This window comes from Hypanus sabinus, chromosome 14 (genome assembly GCF_030144855.1).
Source record: "Hypanus sabinus isolate sHypSab1 chromosome 14, sHypSab1.hap1, whole genome shotgun sequence".
NCBI classification, from domain to species: Eukaryota; Metazoa; Chordata; class Chondrichthyes; order Myliobatiformes; family Dasyatidae; genus Hypanus; species Hypanus sabinus.
This window is the reverse complement of record NC_082719.1, coordinates 99,311,673-99,336,207: the sequence shown is the minus strand read 5'-3', so window position 1 is coordinate 99,336,207 and position 24,535 is coordinate 99,311,673. Positions and strand designations below refer to the sequence as shown.

The window sequence follows — 24,535 nt, the reverse complement described above, 5'->3', positions numbered from 1 at the left end:
GGATATCCTTCTATTCTGAGGCTGTATCCTCTGGTCCTAGACTCTCCAAATATTGGAAGCATCCTCTCAACATCCACTCTGTCTGGGCCTTAAGTTGAGGCTGTGCCCTCTGGTCCTATACCCTCCCCCTAACTTCCCTCCATCAATGCTCCCTGACCTGCTGTGTTCCTCCAACATTTTGTGTGTGTGTTACAAAACACAAAATTTTGCTGTCGACTGTTTTTAGGTTTCAATTTTAGCACTGCTGAGTGAGCAAGAGGAGCTAGAAATTACAGACTGCAATATTTGTACTGTGGTGGCTGCATGCTGGTTCAATATAAAAGGATCTTTCGTAACTTGCATTGTAAAATGTCAAACAAATTCCCTTCCCATGTAAGATAACTTCCAATGGCTAATATTCTTTTCTTTAACCAAAATATTTATTTTTTAAATTTATTTTGGAGATACAACACAGTAGTAGGCCCTTTGGCCCAGTGAGCCCATGCTGCCCAAGAGCACCTATTAATCTACCAATCCATATGTCCCTGGGTTGTGGGAGGAAACCAGAACATCTGGAAGAAACCCACACGGTTTGGGAGAGAACGTAGAAACTCCTAATAGACAGCGAGCCGAATTTCTTTCCCACTCGCAATGTGCTATGGGCAGTAAACTGCTCTTTGGGACTGCCTTCTGGGCCAGAACACTATCCCAGTCAGCTGATACCAAGTGCAGCTATCACGAGAGGCTGATGGTACTGTGCTGAATGTGGGTTGTTATGCTCAAGAAAAAAATACTGTACATTTGGCCAGATGTCAGCTCAGCTCTATAGGCAACACCCAAAAAATGTCCCAGATATATCTAGCCATATTTATTTTAGCAAGAGTTTAATGAGCAAAAACACAGAACTGCAGAGGTTCAGAAGTAAGAGCTCATTTAGACTCTCTGTTCTTGGATGATGGATAAGCACAGGTAGCTGTAGAGCTGGAGAGGGAATGATGATGACATACTACAAAGGAAAATGTCTCTTATTTCCCAGCTTGCCTCAACATTCCTTCAAATCTAATGTGTACAACAAAAACACTTTCTTAATCTGGCTTCTGTCCCCTTCGTTTCCAGGCCTGATGAAGTGTCTCCACCAAAACGTCCACTGTTTATTCCACTTCGTAGATGCTGCCTGCCCTGTGTGTGTTGTTCAAGATATCCAGCATTTGCAGATTCTCATGTGTTTCAAAACAGAACCATCATTAAGGACACTCACCGCCCAGGACATACCCCCTTCTCATTACTACCATCAGGGAGGAGGTACAGGAGGCTGAAGACACACACTCAATGTCAGGAACAGCTTCTTTCCCTTTACCGTCAGATTTCTGAACAGTCTATGAACACTACCTCAGTAACACAACCTATTTTTATTTCTTATTGTAATTCCTTGTTTATTTTATGTATTAATCTGTACTGATGCCACAAATCAAATTTCAGCACATATGTCAGTGATAATAAAACTGATTCTGATTCAAGTTTTTTTAAACAAAAAGTGCAAGCGGTTCAGTTAAGGCACACTCACCTTGCATAAAGAATGAACTAGAAAACGAACTGGTAGGAGGCTTGGAGGAAGAATAACCTGGTGAATCCCTGTTGTAATCGGCAGTGCTTGCTGATGGGGCATACACCTGCAAAAATAAAAAGAAATCAACAATTACGGTTACAAAGGGAATAAAAAGACAAAGCGAGGTTTCTATAACTCAGTACTGGGAAGGGCACTAGCGTTCTTACAAACCAGCTCTTACGTATAATAGGCGTTTCTTGTGATCATAAGGAATGTTGATGAGATCCATATGGGAACAGGACAGAAGATGTAGTACACCACTCTGTTCCCCACACTAAATGTAAGTACTGATCGTGCAAACGTATCTATTTCATTACTATAGAACAAATTCTTCGTTCAACTCTTCCATTACATTTGGGGCAAGACAGAAAATTGCATCAAATAAGAATACAAGTGTTTGCACAGTTTTGAGGAAAGAAAGGAGATAGGAAATAGCTTCAGTTTACAGACAATAAATTGGGATCTCCAAGATTAGGATCACAGGCGCTGTTTGAAGGTTGAAAATAAAGAAATAGGGAAGCGGTTAAGGACAGAGGCAGATGTGGAGAGGTGGTGGTAGAAGTACGGTGAAAGGACGCACAACATTGAGGCAACTTTCAAAGAGACTTGAAGTCCAGCCATAGAATCTCGCACAAAAAAAAATGTCAAAGTTCAAAGTAAGTGAGTGCCACGGCGGTGCAGCAGTTAGCACGATACTATTAGTACTGAGGGCGACGGAGTTCAGAGTTCAATTCCAACATCATCCATAAGCACTCTGTCCATCCTCCTCGTGGAGTGCTCGAGCTTTCTCAGGGTGCTCCAGTTTCCCCCCAGTAGTCCAAAGCAATACTGGTTAGTAGGTTAATTGGTCAGTGTAAATTGTCCTGTAATTAGTCTAAATAAAATAAAATAAATTAAATTTATTATCAATGTACACATATATCACCTAGAGAATTATTTCCTTCTGGCCATTTATAAGAAAACAAAGAAATACAAATGCCTGTAAAATAATGAATCTCAAGATAGTATATGGTGACATATACATACTTCAATTATAAATGTACTTTGACAGATTTTTTTCAAGTGAGACACGATGGTATTCTGTTCATTTGGGAATTTATACCTTTTTCACAAGGAACTTGCAACTTGGGAGTAATCAATGTAACACTATTCCTAAAGCTGGGATTTCCTCAGATACAATGGAGTGGAACATGAGGGTAAACTTCTTCACTCAGAAGTTTGTGAGTGTGTGGAATGAGCTGCCAGCATAAGAGGTGTATGCGAGCTTGATATCAACTTTTAAGAGAAGTCTGGATAGGAACATGGATGGGAGGAGTATGGAGGGCTATGGTCGCAGTGCAGGTCAATGGGAGTGGGTTTAGGTTTAAGTAGTTTTGCCAAAGACTAAGTGGGCTGAAAGGCCTGTTTCTGCACTATACTTCTCTATGACTCTATGGAAGTGGTGTTGTTTACATGTTATGAACTTGTGGCATGAAGCAAGGCAGTCTCCCCACCCTTCATTCTTTTACTAGCTTTCACAGTGATAGACAATTGAATGGCATCAACCACTCTCCCTCAATCTACCTGGCAAATTAAAAGCTTTACATGTCAGAATCTGGCTCTCAACATTAAGTTTCATAATGATCTGGTCACAATTCTGTGAAATTGGCAGATATGAGACATTTGGCAAATGTTATATTTTGGAAATAGCAGTTTTAATATTGTATGAGGGCAGAGACCAAGGAATTGGAAAATCTGCTGTTAAAAGCAATTTGCCAAAGAAAGCAACCACACCTATGATATTCAGAATTCTGCCAAAACTCAAAGGCCTGGGAACATTACATTCTTCACTTTTTTTTTGATCCTTACAATATAAAGAAGATAATATTTAAGAAACAAAAATCAGAATAGAAATTATCCAATTAATTTACTGGACAAAACTAACTTTTGTTCAGAATCAAACAAAGTCAGTAAGATTGTTCTTTGCACTCTTTCAATCTTATTGATCTTGTTCTGATGTTTGTTCAGATTAAAATCAATAAGATTGAAAGAGTTCAGAGAAATTTTTTTGCCAGGACCTGAGGACTTGAGTTATAGTGAAATATTGAATAGATTATGACTTTATTCCCTAGAGCATAGGAAAATGCGGGGAGATTTGATAGAGGTATACAAAGTTATGAAAGGTATAGATAAGGTAAGTGCAAGCAGGCTTTCTCCATTGAGGATAGGTGCGAAAACAACTTGAGGCCATGGGTTAAGGGTGAAAGGTGAAAGGTGAAAAGTTCAGGGAGGAACTTCTTCACTCAGAAGGTAGTGAGGGAGGACGTGAAACGAGCTGTTAATGAAAGTGGAGACTGCAGGTTTATTTTCAACATTTAAGAGAAATTTGTATAGGTACATGGATGGGAGGAGTATAGAGGGCTGTGGTCTGGGTGCAGGTCATTGGGACGAGTCAGATTAATAGTTCAACATGAATTAGCTGGGCTGAAGGGCCTGGTCTTGTGCTGTGGTGTTCTATGACCCTTTGATTCTATATGTGTTCATGGCATCCAAAAGATCAATTGTGAACAATGGCAAAAGAAACAAGCATCTGTTTGTTGCATAGACAAGCTTAAATGAACAAGCAAGAGATGCATATACAACCATACGATATAGGAGAGGAATTAGGCCATTTGGCTCATCAAATGTTCTGTCATTCCATGATAGCTGATTAATTATCCCTCTCAGTTCCATTCTCCTGCCTTATCCCCATAACCTTTGACACCTGATTAATCAAAAACGTATCAACCTCCGCTTTAAATACACCCAATGACTTGGCCCGCACTGCTCTCTGTGGCAATGAATTTTATAGGTTCTGGCTAAAGAAAGTTTTCTGCATGTCTGTTCTAAAGGAACATCCCTCTATTATGAGGCTATGCCCTCTGGTCCTAGACTCCTCCCACTTTAGGAAACCCCTCTCTATGTCCACTATCTCGACCTTTCAATATTTGATGGGTTTCAGTGACATTCTCCCTCATTCTTCTAAACTCCAGCGAGTACAGGCCCAAAGTCATCAAATGCTTTTCATACAATGTATTCCTAGGATCATTTGCATGAACCTCCTCTGGATCTTCTCCATTGCCAGCATATTTTTTCTTCGATAGAGGGCCCAAAATACTCCGTGCAGTCTGACCAACGCCTGAGAAAGCTTCAGCATTACATCCTTGCTTTTATACTCTGGTCCTTTGAAAATGAATGCTACCATTGCTTTTGTTATATTGCTGTTATATACAATGGAACGTTCATGTGTAGCAAGAGGAAACAGGTGATTATTTTTTGTAAAACTCATTTTTCTTGGCAACTGAAAAAAGCATACATTTTATTATCTCATGGGAACAAGGTATTTTGACAGAAATATGATGTTTTTAGAAAGTGCACAAGTACATTCTTTAGAATCACTTGGTGTAAAATCTCACAATGCAGTTGTTAAGATGTTTTAGCAAGTCATTCGAACAATGCACTGAGCAGTTTAGAACTGAGAAACACTTTCCGGAAAATTCTCACGTTTGGTCACTGTCTTATGCAGCTTTAGAGGACCTCTGCTGGACACTTGTAGAGTCTGAAATCTGACTTCATAGCTCCGGAGTCAATTAAAAATTATGGCAATGTGGTGCTTTTGGCTGTAATGCACCTTTTGTGGACAATCGTGGAATACAGGCTAAAGCTGAGTTTAGACTACTTTCATCAGTACTATCCCATGCATTAAAACAAGAACTTTCAGGATGTGGAACAATTTCTTTCCTCAGGCCATTAGGTGAACCCCCTGCTGCAAAGCATTCAAAGTGTCACTGGGTAATCTGTTCAGTACCGTACAATATTCAATATTAATGCACTTTAGTTTATTTATGTGTGATCCATCTGTAGATTTCATCCTTACTTTTATGTGTTATGTGTGTTAGGTATACTATAGTGTTTTACACCCTGGTTCAGAGATACGTCTCATTTGATGGCATACACATATGACAATAAACTTTATTTGACTGGACAATGTATATTATCTGAACACTCTTCATTTGGACGAAGAGTTAGTTTTGGTAAAAATAGTAATGCACTCAAAGACCAACCTTATGCATGGGTAAAAAAACAATCCCGTCGTTCTCCTTAATTAAAAGCTGCATCGGGAAATTCACAGAATTAAAATGTTAGCTTGAATTAAATGTTAAAACACCCTCAGCATTACATTGTGAATTACAAAAGGTGCTTGCAATGTACACAACACTCAAAAAGGTAACAAATTACATTGCTCAACCATTATCGTTTTTGATCTTGCGGTTTAATGCTATCATTTACCTCTCTAAGCCTTAGAAAGGTTGCAAACCACCTGCTGTTTTCTATGCAATGATCGATTTGCAAAAATAACTTTGAAGGCGGAGTCTATTATCCCTATGTCAGCTCTTAAGGTAAGTGGCAACAGTGAAGAGAAAACAGTTTTAATTAACACTTGTGGGATGCATTCTGAATAAATTGCATAAAGTTATTGGAGCAGAATGTTTAATGCTGGTTTTAAGTCTCTATACAGTCCTTCTAATCTAAAATACAGATGACAGAATGGCTGCACAAGATTATGTTACATGTCAGGTCCACATGCGCCAGAAACTGACATTAATTCCAGCTCCGTATAATAATGGCATTCACAAGAAAAATAAATCTGGAATCATTTCCAAGATCTCACATACATTCCACATGCATCCCAACAGATGTGCTGGGGGAAGGGAGAAAATTGGCCATTGGTTTACTTAAAGGAAAATCTTCTCAAGAGATCTCAGCTCTGGCAACAGGGTTGAAAGGAACAACGTATTTTCTGAAACTACAAGTGATCTGTTTTCTCCTTTTCTTCCCTTGAAAAACAATTAGATTTTCAAATTACCATCCACTCACTCTGAAATAACTAATAAATGAGAATATCTCAATGCAAAAAGACTCAGGGAAAATAGAAATAATCAGAGCTAACAAGCACCGCCTGACCTTCACAAGTTATTACTTTATACACCCAGTGGCCACTTTATTAGCAATCTCCTGCAGCTAATAAAGTGGCCACTGAGTGTCTGTTTGTGGTCTTCCATGGCTGTAGCCCATCCACTTCAAGGTTAAGTTCATATATTATCAAAGTATGTAGTGCACAGCCCTGACATTCGTCTTCTCAAACAGCCATGTAACAACGAACCAAGGAACCAACCCATTCAAAGAAAAATATCAAACAACCCCCCTACCCCAGGACAAAAAAAGTCATGCAAAGGGCGATAAAAGCATAGAATATAAAGCACAAAATTAAAAAGTATATTTCACTTCTGTACACCACTGTCAAAACACACGGTTACTTGAGTTTTTCTTTTAGAGATACAGCACAGTAACAGGCCCTTCCAGCCCAATGAGCCCTCGCCAGCCAGACATGCCCAGTGACTAATTAACTTACTAACTGGTATGTCTTTGGAATATGGGAGGAAACCAGAGCACCCGGAAGAAAAGCATGTGGTCACGGGCTGAATGTACGAACTCCTGACAAGACAGCAGCGGGAATTGAACCCAGTTTACTGGAGGGTGTGAATTGCCCTATGAGGAGGGATTTCATTTTATTTCACAAGACTGTGAGATGATTTCATTGGAACAGAGGGGTGTGACAGGATAGATAATGCAAAGGTGATTATCCTGGTAAGACTATGAAACCACAAGACATAGGAGCAGAATTAGGCCATTTGGCTCATTGAGTCTGCTCTGCCATTCCATCATGGCTGATTTATTATCCTTCTAAAACCCATTCTCCTGCCTTCTCCCTGTAAACTTTGATGCCCTTACCAATCAAGAAACTATCAACTTCCACTTTAAATATACTCAATGACTTGGCCTCCACAGTCATCCATGACAATGATTTATACAGATTCACCACCCTCTGGCTAAATAAATCCCTCCTTGTCTCTGTTCTAAAGAGACACTCTTGTATTGTGAGGTTGTGCCCCCTGGTCTTATTCTCTTCCACTAGAGGAAACATCCTCTCCATGTCAACTCTGTCTAGACATTTCAATATTTGATAGGTTTCAATGAGATCCCCACTCATTCTTCTAAACTCCAGCAAGTATAGATCGCTGATGGGGGAGTCTATAACTAGTAGACATTGCCTCACGTTAAGACATTGCTCAATCGAGACAAAGAGGAATTGCTTCCCTCAGGTTTGTGAATTGTTGGAATTACCTTCCAGGAAGGGAAGGGCTATGAAGGCTGAGATTAAATTTTGGAGCACAGTGGTAATTTTAAGATTCAACATTCAGAAAGTTTGAAGCTAAAAGAAAATCTATCATCAAAGTACATATATGTCATCGTATACAATCGAGCCTTTTATTTTGTTGAGGGGGATTCACAGTGGATACAAAGAATCACAATGAAAAACTGCACACAAGATGGACAAACAATCCATGTGCAAAGGTCAACAAATTGCATAGACACAAAAAATAATAAACAAATAAGCAATAAATATCGAGAACATGAGATAAAGAGTCTTTGAAAGTGAGTCTATGGGTTGTGGGAACAGTTCAGTGATGGGGAGAGTGAAGCTGAGTGAAGTTATCCCCTCTGGTTCAGGAGCCTGATGGTTGAGGGGTGATAACTGTTCCTGAAACTGGTGGTGTAAGTCCTGAGCCTGCTAAACCTTCTTTCTGATGGCAGCAGTAAGAAGAGAGCGTGGTCTGGGTGGTGGGGGTCCCTGATGATGAATACTACTTTCCTGTGACACCTCATCTGGTTCAGGAGACTGATAACTAAGGGGTAATAGCTGCTCCTGCACCTGATAGTCGACTAATCATTAGATCAGGCAAAATCTTAAAATGGTGGAGAAGGGTCTAGAGCCCACGCTGCCTATTTGTAGTCATGTCCTTGGGGGTTCCTATCATGAAATATGAAAATGCACAATTTCTAAACAGCAGGTTACAGCATTCAATGTGCTCTTTCAAAAGTTCATGAAGAAAACAATGTTTTTATTGAAAATGACCATTATTAAATTCTTGTGTAATTTACTAAAGTACAAAGGTTATTACCAAAGATGTCTCATATGAATCAAGACCTCATGTTTAAAAACTTAACTTGGAGTATTTGATATGATAATTTAACAACCTTGTGCCAGTTAAAGAAAGTTTAGAAAGAAAAAATGAAGGTAAATTAATTTTATAAATTTATTTCAGACCCTAATGCATTATAAAGTAATTAAAAGTGATTGAGATCACATGGAATAAATTACATTTAAAAATCTACACCAATTTAAAAAAACTCACAAAATAATGTACAAATATTGAAAAAAATACTTAAAAATTGATTCATGGAATTTTTCTCCTGTCAAGCACTATTTCAGTACATTAAAGGTACCATATACAGTCAAACTTCACTAATCTGAATACCCATAGTCCGGCACTGATTTCAAATTTTCTGTGCAAATGTAATTTCAAATTTCCCGCGCCACCAATCTGCAATCTGCTGTGCCTTGTTTTGGCTGCGCTAGATCTGTTCACATGTTGGTGCGCTCTTGTAAGCACAGACAGGCGACTCCTGCTTGTTTTCCTGCATTTATTTAAACATAGTTTTATCTTCATGTAAGTGAAGGTGTTGAACTATCTGGAGATATGGTGAAGGAACAAGCAAAAGTGTCTCATGAGGAACTGGGACTAGATTATGAGTGTGACTATAGTGAAGGCTGGCTTCACCGGTCAAGCAGCATCATGGCTTACAGTTTCGTGCAGTGCGTGGTGAAAAACGTTCAGCAGACAAGGAAGCAGCAGCAGTTTGTTGACGAGTTCGCCAAGTTAGGCTCTGATGAAAAATTAAGCCCCGAGCAGGTGTACAATGTTGTGCCAGTTTCAGCACCAGTTCCTAATGTTTCACTCATTTTTCAAGATGAAGATGTTGATGATCCTGATAACCCCACACTTGCAGACACGTAACTTTGCCTGAAGGTATATTAAATGTCTCACTTTGGAAGCAGAAGTACTCAACTTTTCTGTATAAGTTAATTCCTGTACATTTACCTGTACCTCGACTTTATCTGTGCCTGTACAGTATATTACATCATTGAAATTTCACTTGCTACTCATTTAATATTTCTGTTTCATTATTATCTAACGTACTGATATACATGATATTTTAAAGGTATGATGAGTCGGTTAGCTATTGCTTAATGTGATCATTCTGTAATGCGGCATTTTCACTAATCGGGCCTTCCTCAGATCCCCATGGTGCCGGATTAGTGAAGGTCGACCGGTAAATGCAAACTGTTGTTGGTGTTATTGAAAACACGATTTTCTAAGACTGTTCTACAGTGAGGTTGTGGAAAATGGACCACTCACGAGAGGGAGAAACTATAAGGAATAAACATAACTAATGCACTGTGAAGTCTCTTTGAGGCATGCCTACCATGAAGAAGTTTAAATCTTCCCTTTGACGATAGTTCAGTGAGACCCTCTCTCACTGCTCCCTAACTCTTCGATCATGTCCTCACTCAGCTTCTCTCTTCACCTATCACCTGCCAGCTTGTACTCCTTTCCCTCCCCCACCACCTTATTCTGACTTTTTTTCTAATCATCTTGAAGGATCTTGGCCTGAAACGTCAACTGTTTACTCCTTTCCATAGATTCTGCCTGGCTTGCTGATTTCTTCGGCATTTTGTGTGTGTTGCTCTGGATTTCCAGATATATTTACTGTGATTCACATTTTTTTTATTATTATGTATCGCACTGTACTGCTGCCACAAAGACAAGAAATTCCATGACATATGCTGGTGATATTACACATAATTCTGATTCAGGAAAGCACAGACTGTAATGGTAGAGAGATGGAAGGAGGTGATCTCAGAGTTGGACAGGAAATGGAGGCTTGAAGCCAGATCAGGGCCAAAGGTTACAAACTGCTTCAGCCTGAGGCCACGAAGGAAGATTGAATCAATGGTTAAATTGTGGTGAGTGCTTTGGTCTTCCTGATGTTGAGATGAGTAAGTTCTGACTCATTTAGGGCTTGATGTCAGTCTGGACTCTGGCAACACAGAGGCCTTTGAGGGAAATGGGAGAGATGAAGAGCTGGTAAATAAAAGCTAAAATTATCTTTTTGAAAAAATTATGTAAAAAAAAAATCATAAATGAGGAAGAGCTGAAGCCATGCCAGACTTACAAGAATTCTGGAGTTGATGGTGAGAGGAAGATGAGGAAAAGTCATTGTAGGAGATGCCAAGACTTCTCAATGGAGAAATTCCATGGTGAACGACCAAAGATTTATGGGATAGAGGAGGACTATAAAGGGGTGGTGAGCAGGTTGATCTCGGAAGATTCCACTTGGGTTGGTGAATTTTAAAGATTTTTTTTAAGGTGAGCTTTATTTGTGACATGTACAACGAAACAAACAGTGAAATGTGCCAATCGCATCAAATTAATTCAGCAAGGATTGGGCTAGGTAGTTCGCAAGTGTTACCACTTTTCTGGTGCCAACATAGTATGCCACAACTGACTAACCCTAACACGTTCTTTGGAATGTGGGAGGGAAATGGAGCATCCAGGGGAAACTTTCACCGTCATGGAGAGAACATGTAAACTGTTGACAGAGGCAGAACTGAATTCTGATCAGTGATGGCCGGTGCTGTAATGGCATTATACTAACCCCGAAAGAGAAAAACCATCATGAATTAAATGAAAATCAAGCTGATAGAAGAGGCAGACACAGAGCTGAGAGCTGGTGAGCTGGTGCTCTTGTTTTAGACTTCTACAAAAATTCTGTCCCATCCACCACCCTACCCCTGAAAATATCAGCTGTTGGTGACATAACATTTTGGAATTACAGTTAAGTCACAAACATCAGGAAGGCATAGCCTGGTGAAATGGAAGACTGAGGATGGGACAGTAGCGAAGCAGTTAGCGCAAATGCTTTACAATGCCACCAGTTGGAAGGTTGGGAGTTCAAATCCTGCCACTGTCTGTAAAGAGTCTCTTCCTTCTCCCTCTGACCACCTGGGTTTCCCCAGGGTGCTGCAGTTTCCTCCCACGTTCTAAAGGCGTACCGGTTAGGGTTAGTGAGTTGTTGCCTATGCTGGAAGCATGACGGCACTTGTGGGCTGTCCCCAGCACGATCCTCAGACTGTGAGAGTTGTTGGCGTAAAACAATGCTTTTCACTGCATGTTTCTGTCCACGTGTGACAAGCAAAGCTAAACTTTAAGAGCAATACGAGCTAAATGTCACAGCACAACATGAGTCGAGAAACAGGTTTTATCACTTAACTGATTTTGTAGTGTACAGTAGCTTACAGTACTAGTCAAAGGAACACCAGCTGGTGCGACATTGCTGTTAGAGGTTGCTTTTGGGTGAGGCACTAGACTTCTCGTTTTGGTTTCTTGGATGGATGCACATGATCCCTTTTCAATAAAGACAAGAATGGTCTCTTGCTGCCTTGGCTGATGTTCATCCCTCAGGCATCCCTCTAAAACTGTTTAATTCATCGTTTGCAATTGCCTATTTTGGGGAATTGCTGTGTACGAACTGACGGCTGCATTTGCCTACATGACACCAATGAACTCACTTCAAAAGTAATTCAAAATCTTCGAGAGAGCTTCAGGTTACAAAAGATTAAAGTTGTTCTTTACTTTTTACCTCCTTACCACAGCATATTCTTGTGGAACTGATTAAAAGATTACCTTTACCTTATAGATTAAAGTACATGTATTATCCAAGTGCATATATGTCACCACTAACAGTCCTGTGCAAAAATCTTAGGCACAAATATAGAGTGAGGGTGCCTGAGACTTTTGCACAGTACTATAGTTTGTGAGTGATAATAAACTTGATTCTGAAGCCAGGTAGGTGGAGTCAACTGTTCATTCTTTTCCATAGATGCTGCCTGACCTGCTAAGTTCCTCCAGCCCTTTCTGTGTGTTGCTTTGGATTCCCAGCGTCTGCAGATTTTCTCTTGTTGAGTGGTTATCCCCTTTGTTCAAGAGCCTGATGGCTGAGGGGGAAATAACTGTTCTTGAGCCTGGTGGTGTGAGTCCTAAGGCTCCTGTACCTTCATCCCGATAGAAGTAGCGGAAAGAGAGCATGTCCTGCGTGGTGAGGTCCCTGATGATAGAACCTTTTAAATTCTGACCTTTTTAATTATTATATTAAAAGTGTCCATATTGCAAATTGCTGGAAAACACCTGTTTTCTACAAGTTATGTTGTCCATTTTAGTTAAATGGAATAATAAGAACCAGCTCTCTTTTATTATTGTCCAAGATAGATTTGATATAAAAGGAAGTCTACTCAGATCTCATTCAATTATATCCTTTCAGAATCAGGATCAGGTTTAATATTGCTGGCATATGTCGTGAAATTTGTGGCAGCAGTACATTGCACTACATAATAATAAATCAATAAATTGCAATAATACATATATTTCTAAAATTAAACTATAGTAAGTAGTGCAAAAATAGAGCAAAAAAAAAGTTGAAATAGTGTACATAGGTTAACTGACCATTTAGAAATCTGATGGCTAAGGGGAAGAAGCTGTTACTTAATTCTTTGAGTTAGTCAACATGAACATCCCAATCAAATTAACTACTGAATAACTGAATCAGCTTGAGAAAAGATCAACAGCTACTGAGTTTCGGGAAGTGGAAAGAAGTATGAATTTGTGCATTCTATATATAAGAGATAAATATTTGAAGAAAAGATTGAAGGCTTTGTTTTCTGAGAATTTTTGTTAAAATGATGAATATCAATTGGGCTGTGTGCTGTGTCACTCAAGAGACATTGTAAATAAGAGTCTGATTTAAGTGCAGAATTTATAAAGAGGCTATGGAGATACTGATTTGATTCCTCTTCACCCTTCCTTCCTCCTCTTACTGTGACCTTCTGCACAATTCATAAACTGGAAAACGCTGCCAATCACCCAAAGGATAGAGATGGTTTACAGAGGGTTCAACACAGATACTCACAGAAGTGTCACTTCAAACATTGTGAAATCATAGCAAGTCAAGATTCAAGATTGTTTAATGTCATTTCCGATACACAAGTGTAAACGAGAGTGAAATAATTGTTACTACTGATCCGATGCAGCACAAAAAAAACAATAAGATCAAGAAGATAATAATAAAAACAAAATAAATACAAATACATAAGATAGCTTATATACACAGATTGATTGTACGTCCATAAAGTGATACTAGGCACAGGAGTGTCTGTACATATGGTGACTCGGACAGGAAATGATAGTGGGGGACGTAGAGGGGTGGGTTACTGGGTGACATAAAGACGTATGCAAATGCAAATTGTTCAAAGTAAAAATATAAAAATACAAGCTAACCAAGTTTGTTCATCATATCTATAATGAGGTTATTTAAAATCCCAAAGCACAAAAGAACAATTACAATTGCAATTACTTTCCAAAACCTTAGTTATAAACATTAATTCATCAGTGTAAACAGGCCCTTCCAGCCCTTTGAGCTGTGCTGCCCAGCAACCCACATATTTAACTGTAGCCTAATCACTGGACAATTTACAATGACCAATTAACCTACTAACTGGGATATCTTTGGACTATGGGAGGAAACCGAAACACCCAAAGGCAAACTCTGTGAGGAACGTCCCAACTTCCTTTAAGACGGTGGAACTGAACTTTGCATGGCAATGCCCTGGGCTGTAATAGTGTTGTAACAACTACAATACTACCGTGGCACCCCAAAAATGTTCAAAGTCAGTGGCATAACTTACAATTAACAGCATTACATACATCTCCTCAGTTAGGTAACGACTGATATTTTACACCTAACTAGATAAACCTATTGCCTATTACTGTATATAGTTGGTGGTATTTCAGTTATAGAGAATGGTTGAATAGTTTGTTTCCTGGAACATAGAATATTGAGGGGAGATTTGATAGAGGTATACAAAATTATGAGGGGTATAGATAGGGTAAGTACAAACAGGCTTTTTCCACTGAGGTTGGGTTGAGGGTGAAAGGTGACATATTGAAGGGGAGCCTGAGGGGGACTGTTTTCATTCAGACGGTTGTGTAACTGTGGAACGAGCTGCCAATGGAAGTGGTGGATGTGGGTTTGAGTGCTACAATTTAAAAGAAGTTAGGATAAGCACATTGATTGAAAGGGCGTGGAGGGTTATGGTCCAGGTGGGGGTAGATGAGGACTGGGCAGAATAACAGTTTGATAGGGGCTAAATGGGCCGAAGGACTTGTTTCTGCATTGTAGTGTGGGTGGTTGGGTGGAGAAATGTCTCTACCAAAGGAGGTGTAAGGCGCCTTACTCTGCTAGACTGCAGGTCTCCCTTGGGCGAGGTGTAGCACCTGGTTGGCCCCTGATCAGGGTCACGTGAAGTCATGTGCGCAAGTGCCAGATGGTCATACGAGCAGCTGGTGCATATCACAAGTCCTGGTTATGCGACCACTGATACCAGGCAGACAAGAGTATTGATAATAGCTGAGGTCACCTGTCTTGTAAAGACACTGCCCAGAAGAAGGTCATGGCAAACCCCTTCTGTAGAAAAATTTTCTAAGTACAATGATGATCCCGGGAAGACCATGATCGCCCATGTCATATGACATGGCACACAATGATGATAATGATGATTGCTCTATGACTAGACAATGAATCATGTAAAGGTCTAACTTGCATTTTGTCTATTGATGATCTGTTTATATTGAATATTCTACACCAAAAAATGAACTATGATCTTTAATCTCAGAACCAGAGGACACAGCCTTAGATTAGAGGGACATCATATAAACCACATAACCATGTAACAATTACAGCACAGAAACAGGCCATTTCGGCCCTTGTGGTCCATGCCGAACGCTTATTCTCACCTAGTCCCACCAACCCGGACTCAGCCCATAACCCTCCATTTCTTTCCTGTCCATATACCTATCCAATTTTACTTTAAATGACAATACCGAACCTGCCTCTACCACTTCTACTGGAAGCTCGTTCCACACAGCTACTACTCTCTGAGTAAAGAAATTCCCCCTCGTGTTACCCTTAAACTTCTGCCCCCTAACTCTCAACTCATGTCCCCTTGTTTGAATCACCCCTACTCTCAATGGAAAATGCCTATCCACGTCAACTCTATCTATCCCCTCATAATTTTAAATACCTCTATCAGGTCTCCCTTCAACTTTCTACGCTCCAAAGAATAAAGACCTAACTTGTTCAATCTTTCCCTGTAACTTAGGTGCTGAAATCCAGGTAACATTTTAGAAAATCTTCTCTGTACTCTCTCTATTTTGTTGACATCTTTCCTATAATTTAGTGACATCCTTTCAGAACAGAGAAGAGGAGATATTTCTTTAGCCAGAGAGTGGTGAACCTGTGCAATTAATTGCCACAGGTGGCTCTGAGACCAAGTCATTGGGTATATTTAAGGCAGAGATGGACAGACTCTTGATTGGTCAGGGTATGAAGGGTTATAGGGAGAAGGCAGGAGATTGGGGCTGAGAGGGAAAATGGATCAGCCATGACAAAATAGCAGAACAGTCAATGGGCAAAATGGCCTAATTTCATCCTATATCATACAGTCTTATGGATTTACATTATGCTGTATATCAAATTAAAGATTCTTGGCCAAACCTGATGAGCAATACAGTTGAGTATTCAAATAATTTATTTCATAAATAGCACACAAGTAATTAATCTAATCATGCGGTGATGACTCTATCCACACATTTCTGTCCCTCATTTGCACCACCATCAAGAGCCAATCATATTAAAGATCAGCTTTATTTGTCACACGTGCATCGAAACATACAGTGAAGTGCGTCGTTTTGCATTGGTGACCAACGAAGCCTGAGGATGTGAAAAACCTGCAAAAATCGCTGTCATGCTTCTGGCGCATATCTTACTAACACTAACCAAATGTTTTTAGAATGCAGAGGAAACTGGAGCACCCGGTGGAAACCCATGAGGTCACAGGGAGAACATACAAACTCCTTACAGACAGTGGTGGAAATGAACTCTAATCACTGGTGTGCTAAAAGCATTACACTAACTGGTACATTTCCATGCCATTTTACTTGTAAAGTCATTTCCTTTTCCTTTATAACTTTTAAACATAATCTGTCAACTTTTTTTTATTGTCACTGACTATATCTTTAGTTGTGCAACAAACATGATAAAAATGTAGGCTGTTTTAGTAGTTAGTCAGAATGTGAAATATATATCAACATGTGGTGATGAGTGGTTGCATCACAGACTGGCGTAGAAGCACCAATGCTACCTCCACCTCAGGGACACAGCTACAATAACCTTTGTTGCAGAAAAGCAGCATCCATCATTAAGGACCCCCACCATCCAGGCCATGCTCACTTCTTGCTGCCTACATCAGGAAGGAGGTACAGGAACGAGGTCCCACACCACCAGGTTCAGAAACAGTTATCAACTATCAGGCTCCTGAACCACCATAGATAATTTCACTCACCTCAATTCTGAACTGATTCCACAACCTATGGACTCACTTTCAAGGATTCTAAAACTATATTCTCAATGTACATCATTTATTTATTATTATCGTTATTTTGCTTTTTCTGATATTTGCACAATTTGCTGTCTTTTGCATATTGGCTATTTGTCCATCTTTGCTTGTATGCCATTTTTCATTGATTCTATTGTATTTCTTTCTATTTACCACAAGAAAATGAATCTCAAGGGTTGTATTTGGTGACATATGTGATAATAAATAAATTTACTTTCAATGTTGAATATGAAAACAACTTGCATGACACACATTTTCCCTATGATGGTGTCTTCATATCTGAAAATGTAAAACATTGGAATGTGCAGCTGAAAAGGTATATATTCTATTCACAGTTCAAAGTAAATTTATTATCAAAGTATATATACGTCACCACATAATACCCGACAAACATTTACTTGTGGGCATTCACAGTAGAAATTTCGCAAATAGCTTTTTGCAGTTTTAAAGACTTCTCACAACTACTGTTTCTCCAGCATCTGCAACAACATCACTCCTTCCAACTCTACCAATAAATGAGACACAAGTTTATTCAACATTCCAGAATAACATGGAAACTGACTACCATCATAGTTTGTTTAGGGTGAGATACAACATTGATTGGGTAACCATCTTTGCTCTGTCCACAACAAGCAGAATTTCCCATTTTAATTCCACTACCCATTCCCATTCTGATATGTTGGCCCATGGCTTCTTCTACTGCCTCGATGAAGTCACATTCAGGTTGGGGGGAGACACGCCTCATATTCTGAAGAGGTAACCTCCAATCCAATGGCATGAACATTGACTTCTCGAACTTCCAGTAATTTTTTTTCACCTTCCCCTTCCCTCTTTTTCCATTCCCCTTCCCTCTTTTTCCATTCCCCATTCTCCCTTTCTCTTCCTCACCAGCCTATCACCTCCCCCTGATGCCCTTCCTCCTTCTCTTTCTTACCTGGTCTACTCTCCTCTCCTATCAGATTCCTTCTTCTTTAGCCTCTCATCTCTGCTACCTATTACCTCCCAACTCTCACTCCAACTCCTCTCCTCCACCTATCCACCTCTCCCAACACCTGGCTTCCCCTATCACCTTCTAGGTTGTGCCCCTTACCTTCGTTCCACATTCTTAGTCTGGTATCTTTCCCCTTGCCTTTCCTGTCCTGACAAAGGGTCTTGGCCCAATACGTCAACTGATTATTCCATTTCATAGGTGCTGCTTGACCTGGTGAGTTCCTCCAGCATTTTGAGTGTGTGACTCAAAGTTTGTTTCAACAGACTAATTCCATTACATTCAGTTCTCCCTGAGTTTTCATCTCCATGCATTATTTAATAGCTGAGATAATTTGGCAAGCCGATGCCAATGGCTTCTGGTGTGAATGCAGTTCCTCACTTCCAGTCAACAGGGGTGTGAGGCATTACTGTACACTGGCTGAGAACCAATTCTTCTTCCTCACAGCGGAACAGGATGATTGCGACAGAATGTAACACAGTCACTGGATATTGCAAAGGCAGTCTACCCTTGGATGACAAATTCTGAATTCAGCCCACAATACAAGTTGCCAGTTTGAAACCTAAACGTTAAAAACATTTATTGCCTTTACTCCCAAGCCTGGCTGCGAAAGGAGGCGGGTTGAGCACAGGGCTAGAAATGTAAACTTTGACAAACTTCTATAGGAGTGTGGTGGAGAGTATATTTACTGGCTATACCAATGGAAACACCAATGGTCTTGAATGGAAAGTACTGGATACAGCTCAGTCCACCATGGGCAAAATTCTCTCCACTATTGAGCACATCTACATGGAGTGCTGTCGCAGGAAAGCAACATTCACCATCAACCCAGACCAGGTCATGCTCTCTTCTCGCTGCTGCCACCAGGAAGGAGGTACAGGAGCTTCAGGATTCACACTATCAGATTTGGGAACAGTCTACTCCTCAAGCATCAGGCTCTTGAACCAGAGGAGATAAATAACTTTACTCACCCCACCACTGTACTGTTTCCACAACCCATGGACTCCATTTCAAGGACTCATCATCCCATGTTTTCGACATTTATTGCTTATTTATTTATTCTGATTTTGTCTTGTATTTGCAGAAAATATGGTAGGTTTTATTCTAACAAGAGATCTGTGATTGCAAAGTATATAAGGTTCATGGGTTCCTGATTAGTAAGGGGGTCAAAGGTTACTGGAAAAAGCAGAATGGGATTGAGAGGGTTAATAAACAGCAATGATGGGATGGCGGAGACGAACCGATGGACCAAATGGCCTAATTCTGCTCCTGTGTCTTCTGATGAGAAGCTATGCTTCAAGAGTACAGAGGACTCTGCTCCAAGTTACTGAGGAAAATCCAATGTAAGGAGCAAGAAAACAATGACTATATATCAATTTCTGAAACGTATTATTACAATAATACAAGCTAGGCTTTGAAAGATAGGGTTAACAATAACTGCAGTTAAACAATTATCCTTAGATCTCCCCACAGTCCCTGAGCATGCTGAAAATGAGTTATTGGAAAAATAATACTTTCCCCAGGAGTTTTGTCATTCTGGGAGTAGGAAACCTTGCTCCAGTGCTACAATTTGTTCTTGGCTCTGAGAACACAGCATCTAATATTCTGATATTAATTTATTTTCTTTAATTATTACTTTAACTGCTTAAAATACTCACATGTTAAATATGGAAGGAGGAAGACTGTTAGAAGCTGGGCTATGTTTGACATTTTCCAGAAAGACCTCAGAAGGTTAATTGCAAGTCGTAATTTAGACCAAATGTTGGTGAGGGGGAATGATTAAAAGACCAGCGACATAAGTGAAGCATATTACAGTACTAGCAAAGGCACCGGAAGGAAATCCCACCCACCTCACCCCGTCCTTATTCTATCAACCTGCAATTGCAATAATCAGAAGCAGATGTCGGAGCTTCCAGATCTTTCTCCCAGGACAAACACACAAAGCCTAGTTCTGGTGTTTGCCATCCAATAGTAATTGAAACCATATTAGCTTCAGAACAGCCCATGCGAGTGCTTTCCCAGCAAGGAGAGTGAAACCAAAGGGCCCACTGTGCAGTAAGTGAGCGGTGCGCCATGAAAACAAGTGTACATAGCTACAGAAACTGCCTGTAAACCTAGATACAGTACTGTGCAAAAATCTTATGCGCCTTAGACTTTTTAAATCTGGTTTCAGATGGTATGGCCTCTAACGAGCCCTCACCTCAACATCATCAAAACTGTCTGTCATTACCTGGAGAGATAGGAGTAAGCAAGACAGTCAAACTCTGCAGAAGAACTTCGGCAAGTTCTCCAAGATATCTGGAACAATTGACCAGCCAATTTTCTCATAAAACTGCATGACAGAGTATCTACGAGAACTGATGCAGTTTTAAAGGGAAAGGGTGGCCACAACAAATTTTGACTTAATTTTTTTACTTTTCACTGCTCTTTATAGTCACTTTTTTTGAGATTTAGAAACTTTTCACTTCGTTATTTTTGAAAGTATCTTCACTTTACTGAAATTTTTACATGTGCCTAAGACTTTTGTACAGTACTGTACACACAAAAAATGGTAGCTTGCACCAGGAACTTAAGTCAGGGGCTGATCAACAGAGTGGATGTGGAGAGGATGTTTTCAATAGTGGGGGAGTCTAGGACCAGAGGGCACAACTTCAGAGCACAAGGACGTCCCTTTAATGGCTCTGGGCCATTTCTCACTGGAGTTTATAAGAATGAAGAGTGATCCCATTGAAATTTATTGAATATTGAAAGGTCGAGATGGAGAAGATCAAACTTGGCTCAGAATACAAGCACGCCCCTATAAAACAGAGATGAGGAGGAATTTCTATAAGCCAGAGGGTGGTGAATTTATGGAGTCCATTGCCCCACATGGCTCTAGAGGACAACTCACTGGATACATTTAAAGTGGCTTATGAAAAGTTTCTGGTTAGCCAGGGCGTCAGTGGGAATGAGGAGAAGGCAGGAGAGTGGGGCAGGGAAGGAAAATAAATCAGGAGTTTGTAAGTGGGGTTTCTCCAGGTGCTCTGGGTTGCTCCCACATTCCAAAGATGTACCCGGTAGTGGGTTAATTGATCATTGTAAATTGTCCTGTGATTAGGCTAGGGTTAAATTGATAGGTTGCTGTACAGTGTGGCTCAATGGGCCAGAAAGGCCCATTCTGCACTGTAAATAAAACACCAAACTTCACATTGCTGAATTACTGTGCATGCATTGCTTGATTTTCATTGTGAATAGTTCAACCCAGGCTTCTCTCTGTTAAGAGATTCCCTTTGTCCGATGAGCCACTCCTCCCTCCACCCTCTCTGGAGCTTAAAACTGATCAGTTTTTACACCTGTTCAGTTCTGATGAAGGGATATTACTGCATTCCTCCTTCTGCAGATGCTCCCCAATCTGATGAGCGTGTCCACTGTTTCCTGTTCCTTTATCAGAACGTCAGCATTTTTATTTTCAATAAATAAACAGATCATGTGGTTATTAATGCATGACATTTATTGAGAGTTTATCATGTGAAAATTAGTTCATTTACGATTAGCTTTATTGATCACATGTATACTGAAACGGACAGTGAAATGCATTTTTTGTGTCAAATCAAACTAGTGAGGATGCACTGGGCAGCCCACAAGCAATGGCACACTTAGCATGCCCATAACTGACTAACCCTAACCCATACATCTTGTGGAATGATGTGAACTGGAGCACCTGGAGGAAACCTGCATGGTCACAGAAAGACTGAACAAACTCTTCACAGGAGAGTGGCAGGAATCAAATCCTGATCTCAGAGCTGACGCTGTACAGTGGTGTACCAACCTCCATACTGTGCCACTGCTGTATGTACTGTGCTGTGTTGCTGTTTTTTCGCAACAGCGATTATAATTCATAAAATACATATTTGACTTGAAGCATTTTGCAAAGCCTTGAAGAGGCTTTATATGAACACAAAGATTTCTCTTTTATTCAACCTTACAAACTTTTAAAACCCATGTTTAAAATTCAAAGTAAATTTATTATCAGAGTAATATGTGTCACCATCTACTACCCTGAGATTCATTTTCTTGTGGGCATTCACACTAAATACAGAGAAACAAATAGAATCAATGATCATCAAGTATATAAAGGGTAAAAGAGAGTCAAGAGTAGATGTAGGACCAATACAAAATAACGCTGGAGATATTTCAATGAGAGATGTAGAGATGGCAGAGGAACTGAAGGCGTATTTTGCGTCAGTCTTCACAGTAAAAGATGTCTACAGTATACCGGATGTTCAAGAGTGTCAGGGAAGTGAAGTTTGTGCAGTGAAAATTATGACTGAGAAGGTGCTCAGGAAGCTTAATGATCTGAGGGTGGATAAATCTGGACCTGATGGATGGAAGGCAGAAAGCAGAGAGTGGGAATAAAGGGATCCTATTCTGGCTGGCTGCCGGTTACCAGTGGAGTTCCACAGGGGTCAGTGTTGGGACTGCTGCTTCTTACGATGTATGTCAGTGATTTAGACTATGGGATTAATGGATTTGTGGCTAAATTTGCCGATGATACAAAGATAGGTGGAGGAGCGGGTAGTGTTGAGGAAACAGAGAGTCTGCAGAGAGACTTAGATAGTTTAGGGGAATGGACAAAGAAGTGGCAAATGAAATACAATGTTGGAAAGTGTATGGTCATGCAATTTTGCTGCAAGATAAAAATAGGAGACTGTTACGTAGATGGGGAGAGAATTCAAATTGCAGAGATGCAAAGGGACTTGGGAGTCCTTGGGCAAGATACACTAAAGGTTAACCTCCAGGATGAGTCGGTTGTGAAGAAGGTGAATACAATGTTGGCATTCATTCTAGAGGTATAGAATATAAGAGAGGGGATGTAATGCTGAGGCTCTATAAGGCATTTGTGAGACCACACTTGGAGTATTGTGTGCAGTTTTGGGCTCCTTATTTTAGAAAGAATATACTGACATTGGAGAGGGTTCAGAGAAGATTCACAAGAATGATTCCAGGATATCATATGAGGAACGTCTGGCAGCTCTTGGGCTGTATTCCCTGGAGTTTAGGAGAATGAAGGGGTATCTCATAGAAACATTTTGAATGTTAAAAGGCCTGAACACATTAGATATGGGAAAGTTATTTCCCATGATAGGGCACGACTTCAGGATTGAAGAACGTCCATTTAGAACTGAGATGTGAAGAAATTACTTCAGTCAGAGGATGGCAAATCTGTGGAATTTGTTGCCACGAGCGGCTGTGGAGGCCAAGTCATTGGGTGCATTTAAGGCAGAGATAGATAGGTTCTTGATAAACCAGGGCATCAAAGGGTATGGGATGAAAGCAGGGGAGTGTAGATGACTAGAAGAATTGGATCAGCCCATGATTGAATGGTGGAGCAGACTTGATGGGCCGAATAGCCTACTTCTGCTCCTATATCTTATGGTCTGATGGTCTTATCATCAGACCACAATTACATTCATTTCAATTTTACTATTTAACTTAAAAATCTAACAATTTAGGAAGAAAAAGAATTCCAGATCACTATTCAAATGCAATAATGGAATACTCCAATTTCTCAATCACACAGAATCCATTCACTTCAGCATCAAGTTATCACAGCAATAAAATTTCAGAGGCAGAATAAAGTGACTGTCAATATATTTATCACACCTGACCAGGGCTGGATTGCTGACCATATTGGTTTTACAATACGTTCTATTAATTCAAGAGGGAATAAATTGCAAACTGCCTTATAAATACTTTAAATATTTTAAAGTTCGATACCTGACTCCCACCATTTTTTTAATACTTAGAGACACAGCTCGGTAACAGGCCCTTCCAGCTCAATGAGTTAATGCTGCCCAATTATAACCATGTGACCAATTAACCTACTAACTGTACGTCTTTAGAATGTGGAATGAAACCAGAGCACCCGGAGGAAACTTGTGCAGTCACAGGAAAATATACAAACTTCTTGCAGATAAAAGTAGGAAGTCGACTGGATCTCTAGCACTATAATAGCATTATGCTAACTGCTAGGCTACAATGGCACCCAATTAATTTTGTTTACATATAGCATTCTGTAAGCATCCTCAAAAAGCTTATGTGCATTTGTTTCATCCTTATAAAACTTCTCACTTAATTCTTTGAGATAAAAGATGCCATTTTTTTTGGAAGACAGAGAAAACTCTTTGATCTATTCATTGTTTGATCTTTTCCTTCATTAATGTGATAAGTGTATCATTATCACTTGTGACTTTTTACTTTAATCCAGAGAATTTCATTCATCTTATCCCAATTTTCAAATGATTCAGTTCAGACTTCTTCCTCAATCCTACATTTACTTCTTTGAATTTATTGCCTTCTAAGGATACATTTACATCTTAAAATATCAAATTACCTTGTTTATGTTAGATTTTAAGAGCAATTTTTGGACACATCTAAGAAAGGACATGCTGGAATTGGAGAGGCCCAAGTGAAGATTAACCAGAATAAT

At 39.9% G+C, this 24,535-nt stretch overlaps 1 protein-coding gene across 19 annotated transcripts in view; it reads right to left on the bottom strand.

Annotated features, from left to right (window-relative positions):
• Positions 1-24,535, bottom strand: part of LOC132405014 (transcription factor 4-like) — a 649,090-nt gene that overhangs the window by 88,274 nt on the left and 536,281 nt on the right. For all 19 annotated transcript variants that reach the window (XM_059989695.1, XM_059989690.1, XM_059989698.1 and 16 more), the window contains one exon: positions 1,544-1,649. In XM_059989695.1, the coding sequence (XP_059845678.1) occupies positions 1,544-1,649 (106 nt within the window). The remainder of the gene's footprint in view (positions 1-1,543; positions 1,650-24,535) is intronic.